Here is an 8,024-nt window from a genome sequence, read left to right as displayed (position 1 = left end):
ATATTCTTTGTTGTATATTTTCCTGTCAAAATAATGGAGTTCCTTTGGAATTCTTCAGCTTTTAAAGGGATACTCCACCCCAAAATGAAAATGTTGTCATTAATCACTTACCCCCATGTCGTTCCAATCTCTTAAAAGCCTTGTTCATCTTCAGAACACAATTTAAGATATTCTGGATGAAAACCAGGAGGCATATGACTGTCTCATTGACCCATAATAATCCATGCGACATCAGGGGTTCAACTTTACAAAGCTACAAGAATACTTTTTGTGCGCAAAAAAAAAAAAAAAAAAAAAATATTAAAAAAACTTTATTCAACAGTTCGACAGTGGATACTCTCCAAAGTGGCGCTAGGGTGACACGGAGGAGACAATTTTTTTTCTTTCTTTCTTTCGTTCTTTTAAGCATTCAGGTTATTTGACATATATGAGCATTTTTTTTAAGTAACACAGTAGTTACTTTCCCTGGTAAATTAGTTACTTTTATAATGATGTAACTCAGTTACTAACTCAGTTACTATTTGTGAGAAGTAACTAGTAACTATAACTAATTACTTCTTTAAAGTAACATGCCCAACACTGGTTATTTTAATATGCCAATAATTTTCTGTTTGATTCTTTATATTTCTATGAAATCATTAGTTTTGTTGATACAACATTGCTTTACATTAACACATTTTTTCTTGTTCCATCACTCTGAAATAAATACAAATTTTGGACCACTTAAAAAGTCTCCATGCTTTCCATGCATTTCCACATACTATCCTCATGTCATTCCTGCCAACAACAACAAGTGAATTGACATCAAAGAGTAGCCTACTACTGTAAGTAAATATAACAAATTATAAATACAAAGCAACCACAAACACACAGTAAAGATAAATTACAGTAGGATAAAATGCACAACTAAAATATATAATAAAAGACTGTAAAGCACTCAAAAATGCCTTTGTGTAAATGATCTTGCCTTGCCTTAATAAGACCATAATATTGCGATGAGTGAGGAAACAATGTGCAGTGATGATGTGCAATGTTGCGAAAGTAAAGTGAAGTGTTGCAAAGGCATGTGAAAAAGTCAGACTTCATCTGATCAACATGATTTCCACAATTATACCAAAGCAAAGAAAATGGGAAATTACTGCTTCACAACATCATCCTGTGCCGTTAAATGGTGACATTTCTTTGTGAAGACAGCATAGCACATGAATTACGATTAAACAAAAACAGAAAAAATTATGTACAGTTAAGTTAAACACTCTTGATTCCACACAATAATGCTTCCCTCTTCTTAGTTTGACGTCTGTATGTTCACACCACACCACATCCTGTGCTCAGTCTCCAGTATGAGCATGCTTTAATTTTCCTTACTTTTGTCTTAACATCAGCTGAATGGAGTGTTCATTTTGGTCATTCAGTTTTGTTTTATTATTATTATTTTTATTTAACTAATATTAATTTATTAATAGCCTTCTCTAACCTTTTATAAGAATCTTTTCTACATTCAACATGGCACAAAGACAGAAGAGAGGTAACACTTTCATTTTGACTAGGTTACTTTGCATAGGTGTATTTTTTATTGTATTTTATTTTGACTTTTGAGTTTCTGAAATCTATTTATTGGATATCAGTCCATCGAGGCACCACATATTACACTGTTTACTGATGCAGATTTTAGATTATTTTTACAGTTATCTGTAGACCACAAATGCATCACAACATTGTGTTATTCTCTTTGTAACAGATGGAACATTTTCATATGCAGCAAAACAATCCACAGACTCCATTACAAGGTTTAGATTCATTGTGTTTGGAAGTGATGAGGTTCTGATAAATGAAGCTTGTGACACTATTCTTAGATCAGCAGATAGAATGGATAGCACTAAATATGGGACATGTGAGTTTAGAGAGGCGTGTGTAAGCGGACGACATGTCTCTGTAGTAAAAACTCCTGCTTATGGGCTGGAACACTTGAAAACTTACCTGACCTTCAGAAACAGAGTCAGATCTATGAAAATAGACATGGAGTTTTGTTACTCACTGGTCTTTCCTGGGCCTCATGCTTTTTTTTTAGTGCTTGGCGATGTACATAACTCTGGTAAAGAGCATTACATTTTACGAGCTCTCAGTGAAGTGTTTGGCCAGGAGGCATTAGACTACAGTATGGTCTTATTTATGCATGAATACAAGGACAGTGATATAGGCAGCAACCGATGTGTGAAAAAGTGCAGGAAAAGGTTCCACATTTTAAAGAACAATGAGGAAAATGTTCTAAAGCTATTCCATGACGCTACTGAGACAATGATAAAGCAGAGAAAGGGGAGCTTTTTTACGAAGGATTTTGACTTGCTAGACAAAGCTGAAGCTTATTTTAAGACAGAATTTGATGCTTAATATGAGGAGCGAGAGAGTATACTGAGAGGAAATTTGGCAGAAATGAAAACAACAGAGGAAAATCTAAGAACAAAAGTTACAGAAATGGAAAGAAAGAATTCTGAAAACATGAGAGAATTACAAGATCTGCATAAAGAACTGGATGCTCATAAAGCCAGAATGAATCAGTTAAACAAGGAATTAGATGATTCCCAAAGCAGAGAGAATCATTTAAGTCAACAGATGGATGCTCTCAAAAAGAAAAAATATGAACTGAAGGAGGAGCTGTATGCCCTCAGGTATTACAAGAGACAGTTAGATGTAGAACTGATGGCTTTCAATGAGAGAGAGAGAGAAAAATTCCTGCCCACAAAAATACAGTTAGAGCATAACAGATTACAGGAGCAAAGAGAAGCAGGCCTACAGGCTCCTGCGCAAGAAGAGCATGACAGACAAAAAACTTTAGATAAAAGAGAGGTGGAGCTAGATGAGAGAGAGAAAAAACTGCTGCAGACCACTGGATCACAGCATGTTGATCACATCTCTACAGCTGTTACTCCCTCTTGTGGTAGTATTTCACCAAAGGGATGGCCACTTATAAGTGGAACGCAGCCACATTCAAGATTCACATCAACATCATCCACTAAGCACAAACACACAATACTGATATAATACAATTAATCTTCAGCACTACATCTGGTTAAGTAGTATTTTAAACCCTGCAAACCTCTTTTTGTCAAATGTTTTGCTTGTAAAGTGGACAGCTTTCTTTGCAATATATGGCCTTTCACTTTTATTTTGTGTCCAATTTAATGACATTCAGACATTTTGTGGATTAAGTGTCCAATTATTCTGTTTTCATAAATTATGAATAAAATGTTCTGTTCAGTCATAGTGTCTGAAGACAAACCCAAATCTCAAGAAGACACTGGATCACCTGAGTCTGAAGGATTGAAACTTGTGAGACAAGACAGCAAGAAATTAGCTCCACCTAATAGTAAGAATTCTTTTGTGGATTTGTAGAAAGCTGGTCCTCTGGACTTGCGTTGTGTCAACTTCTGTGATAAAACTTTCCTTTGTCATGGATGTCATCATTTTTATTTACTTAGACAAACATACCTTGAAATCAAAGCAATATGATAAAACAATAAAAGCAAGAATGACAAGAGCAATGAATATGTAAAATAATAAAACTAGAATTACATAAATTTATAATAAAAGACTATTAAATGACAAATTATGCAAATCAAATGACAAATAAATGATTAAAAGTTATAAATGACCATATCATAAAAATAATAAGATATTTGGTTTCTCTATTTAAAAAAAAACACACAAGCACAGGCTGCTGTTGAGAATGCTTATCCTTCAAAGGACTGTATTTGAACTCAAGATGTCATTGTGTTTTTTCAGTGTCTGAAAACAAAGTCAAACCTCAGAGTGAAAGAAAATGTGAGATGGAAAGTAGAATAACAGATTCACAAACCAGCAGATCGCTTAAAGGTGAAGTACTGAAACCTGTGAGACGGAACAGCATTCGAGATCGACCCAGCAGTAAGTATTTCACATAACAAGCAAGCAACCTCTTGCTGTTTTGCTTGTTAAGTGTGTTTGTGCATCTTACTTTAAAATGAATAACATTTGCTTTCATATTTTGGCTTAAAAATGTTCCAAATACTTCCAAATAAGCTTTAAGTTTTGAATATGATGTTCTTTTCAATCATAGTGTCTGAAGACACACTCAAACCTCAAGAAAACACTGGATACCTTGAGTTTGAAGGACTGGAAATTAATTGTGTGACAAAACAGCAAGGAAATACTGTAGATTCACTTAATGGTAAGAATTCTTTTATGGACATGTAGAAAATTACATAATATGTTTTTAGGCCTGTTACTCATTTCACAGAGGTGTTGGAGGGAGGGGGAGGGGGTTGTTCATTTACATAGGAATGCTCAATGTAAAATTTATAAAATGCTGATCCAAAACTAAATCACTTTTGTTCTTTACAAGTGTTCCCCCATTGTTCTTTACACAGCATGCTCTTCTCTGCTTGCAAATTGTTAAATTCTTATGCTTGACTCTTTCCTAGCTAGACAAACAATTTCTGTAATTTCTGGCAATCCACTTTTTCACTGGTGGGGCACTGACATGCATTTGCTGGAATAGTACAGAATCTCTGGATTTTTATTAATTTACTTCTACTCTATGCAAATAAAACTGTAGTTATGCAAAAGTATGTGATTTTTTTTTCTTTCTCTCTTTCTCTTTCCATTCAGTTTTCTGGAGTGAAGAGTGCCAGTATCCCTCAGAACTGAGTTCTGAGTTCTAGCATGTAATGGGAAATGCTTCATGTACTCCCACATGATAGCAGTGCATGTGTTTCATGAACTGTAAGACATATATTTGTACATCGCATATTTGTACTTTAGTAACTATATTAGTAAGCAAAAGCTAATGTCTGTAACTGGTTTTGATATGGTTTTTGATGTTTTCTCAGAATATTTTATGTGTATAAGTTCTGTTAAATCTGGCATTAACAGGTATGTTGATCACAGTTACAATGAGCATCTTTTTTTCATGAAAAATGTGGTTTAGAGGAGATTGAACACAAAATGAAATTTTAAATCCTTGGTGATTAATCATATCATCTGATCACATGCCTGTGTAACTGTTTTCATTATTGTGAAATAGGAAACCTTGTCTAAAGTACTCCCTTGAAGGTTTTAAACTTTGAACTAAACTGAGCATTAATGTGATCTTTTTTATAAAGCCTGTAAAGTTTTGTAGGATTGTACTATTAACATGCTATATGTAAATAAATAATGGCATAGGCTTATTATTTAACACTAATAAAAAAAATTGTTTCAATCTATTGTAAACTTATCTTGCTATTTTTAGTGCAGATTGTAAACCGCAGTAATGCATTCTAGAATAACTGACATTAGTACAGTGACACAAATTAATGTGCAACTGAGGTATTTAATAAAAGTAGCCTATAATTTATTTTTTAAATAAGCCAGCTGCATTAACAATGACTTGAAGTAAAAATACAGAAAAGCATTCTTAAGACACACCTGTCAATGACACAGCACCTATAATAAGATTAAGAAAGTAAAAGTACAAAACAGACATTACCAAACATGACAACTTGTTATATCATATCAGAATTTGTTGGGTAAGTTAAAAAAACCTTGAAAAGTGCTCTGAAAGCGCAGGCTCTCTCTCTGCTGCTTCTGGTATTTTCTAACTGTGCCAGGCAGCAAGTCATGTGCGTGCACGTGGTTGGCGGGCGAAATTCGGCACAATAAAGGTTGCATGGCCAAAATAGTTTAATACTCAAAACCCAGCAGATCTTGTCTGATACATAAAATACTCAAAACTCTATAAACAGTCTTTTGTCGAACAAGCCTACACTCAAAAAGAAGTGTGAATTGATACCCACCATTTAAAGATTCTCCTAATTGGATTTCCTAAATTGAAAATTCAAAAGATTAGCATTACATTTTATGAAAAGGCATAAATAATAAATATTTGTAAACAACCGACTGTATGAGTTACGTTATGACAGGCTGCATTATGCTATTTAACACAGAAAGACAGCGTAATTCATGCAAAGAAAAAAAAAAGTCATGATTGGCCAATTTCGTGAAGTGCCCAAAATGGCCAAGTAACACAATAATAGTAAGACTTACCTGATGGACACAAATTGATCTCATCATTGTGATTTGAATAAGTGAAAAAAGAAAATATATAGCGGATAATAGGCATTTATTCTTATGTCATCCTTATGAAAGCTGCATCTACATTAATAAATAATTAAAATATCTCTGTACTGTTTTTCATTGACACATTCATAGTCATTACTTTGCAGTGCCCTAAAGGCTCGAAAAAAGTGATCTCTCCTGGTTGGACTTAGTATAGACACTCAGATCTGAGCCCAATCTTTCCACGTGTGTAAAAATTCATCATCTGAGAATAACATGGTCCAGGGTGTCTGTATTTAAAGACTGCCAGTTGCCCATCCCTGCTTTAGGCATAAATTTATATCTCACATCCTGGAATTTGAGAAGAGCAGAAAACTGCAGGTTAATATTTTAAACCAAGGAGTTAGCTTTGAGACTAGAAACTTTGCATTATTGTTTTTTTTTATTTTTTATTTATGTATTTTTTTACATTAATGCTGTATCAAGAGCAACTTACATTCTTAACTCTTGAAATGTCAACAATATGAAGCGATGGAACAGGGTAGAAGAGCAATGGAACTGAATAAAAATGTGATGAAACAGGACAGAAGAGCAAAGGAACAGGATAAAACTAAGATGGAACTGGATAGAAGAGCGATGGAACTGGATAGAGGACAGAAGAAACTGAAGACAAGAGCTCCTAAGTGTAAGAAATGAATCATGAAATAATAGAATTTCATAACTAGAAATTTGAACCAGATGTAAAGGACAAAACAGTTTTCAAACATTTTTAACAAATACTATAGCATCTACAGCACAACAGAGTTTAATTAACTCTTTGTATAACAAGCAACACTTAATATTTGCCTCACTCTCTGAGTAAAAAGAAATAAAAAATAACCAAATTAATTGCTTTAAAATAAATAACATTTCTCAAAATAAAAAGAAAAAAGCACCACAGTTGCCCAGTGTTAAAAGGTTTCAACACATGAAGTCTCTCTTAGAAAGAATGCATAGTACACATCTCTTTGCTCCAGTGTCCATGAACACTTGAGGTTTTTAGGGTAGCTTAAGTTATGATTACAGAGTAGACCCATCAAACTGAAAAAGCATTTGGTGCATCTCTAAAATTTGTGCAGAACTATTTTTTTTCATATTACAGAAAAAAATATTACAGATTAATGGAACAGGATCACTCACATCATCCACAACTGTAAGGCTTTTAAAAGTCATGTGTGCTTTATTAAAAACAAAGACAAGATTTAAAGGGGTCATATGATGCTATTTTAAAGATCATTATTTTATGTATTTAGTGTAACAGAAAATGTTGACATGCTTTAATGTTCAAATACTGTACATTATTGTAGTTCCTTTATGCCCCGCCTCTCTCAAGGCATCGTTTTCAACAAAGCCCCTCCTTCTGACAAGTAAAGTCTGCTCTGATTGGCCAGCTGACCCAGTGCATTGTGATTGGCCGAACACCACAAGCATGCATAGGAAAAGTAATGCCCCGTACCATAATCGTGAGCTTTAGTTTTCAAAGTAAATATTAAGATATATATTAAGTATATATAAAATATAAAGTTAATAATGTCGTTAGTTTTACCATCAGTTCAAGCCCAAAAGGGCAACAGCGTCACGTGACAAACACAGTGATGATGCAGTACACAAGCTGCGGTTACGACAGCTTACGTGCTATGATTTCTGACAGGCTGTTCACTGCTGTGATGTGACCCTGTTCCCCCTCACACACACTTACATCTACGGTGCGCAAAACTCACATTTGAACAGTCTACTTTGGACTGCATCTACTTTCGGAAGGCCAAATAAAGTGGCACAGTAACACACAGCGTCTCCCTGACATGGCTGCATCAACACTACTGCGCTTCCTGAAACCTCCTTCATTCTTTGCGTGAACATTTGGGAGGCATTATGCAAATATTTCCACATTGTGACGTAGACATGTGGGG

General features: G+C 34.4%; 1 protein-coding gene across 2 annotated transcripts; it reads left to right on the top strand.

The window, feature by feature from the left end:
- The first annotated feature begins 1,324 nt into the window (after window positions 1-1,324).
- LOC109055859 (protein CROWDED NUCLEI 3-like) lies at window positions 1,325-5,286 on the top strand. Of its 2 annotated transcripts, XM_042748385.1 has the most exons (6): window positions 1,325-1,528; window positions 1,742-2,938; window positions 3,260-3,367; window positions 3,784-3,924; window positions 4,097-4,207; window positions 4,648-5,286. In XM_042748385.1, the coding sequence occupies exons 2-6, from the start codon at window positions 2,434-2,436 to the stop codon at window positions 4,698-4,700; spliced, it is 918 nt and encodes a 305-aa protein (XP_042604319.1). In that variant the 5' UTR covers window positions 1,325-1,528; window positions 1,742-2,433; the 3' UTR covers window positions 4,701-5,286. The 2 variants fall into 2 exon arrangements, with proteins under 2 accessions (XP_042604319.1, XP_042604320.1); XM_042748386.1 differs by lacking the exon at window positions 1,742-2,938 and having other exon boundaries at window positions 1,329-1,528.
- The last annotated feature ends 2,738 nt before the right edge of the window (window positions 5,287-8,024 follow it).

Source organism: Cyprinus carpio, chromosome B21, assembly GCF_018340385.1.
Source record: "Cyprinus carpio isolate SPL01 chromosome B21, ASM1834038v1, whole genome shotgun sequence".
In the NCBI taxonomy this organism is placed as follows: domain Eukaryota; kingdom Metazoa; phylum Chordata; class Actinopteri; order Cypriniformes; family Cyprinidae; genus Cyprinus; species Cyprinus carpio.
The sequence above is the reverse complement of the archived record's forward strand: the minus strand, read 5'-3'. Positions and strand labels throughout refer to the sequence as shown.

Excerpts from the sequence above, each read along its gene's own strand:
- LOC109055859 (XM_042748385.1), top strand. The coding sequence starts at position 2,434 with ATGAAAACAACAGAGGAAAATCTAAGAACAAAAGTTACAGAAATGGAA. Across the intron at positions 2,939-3,259 it reads AGCTGTTACTCCCTCTTGTG|TCATAGTGTCTGAAGACAAA; the intron begins GTAGTATTTCAC and ends TGTTCTGTTCAG. Across the intron at positions 3,368-3,783 it reads GAAATTAGCTCCACCTAATA|TGTCTGAAAACAAAGTCAAA; the intron begins GTAAGAATTCTT and ends GTGTTTTTTCAG.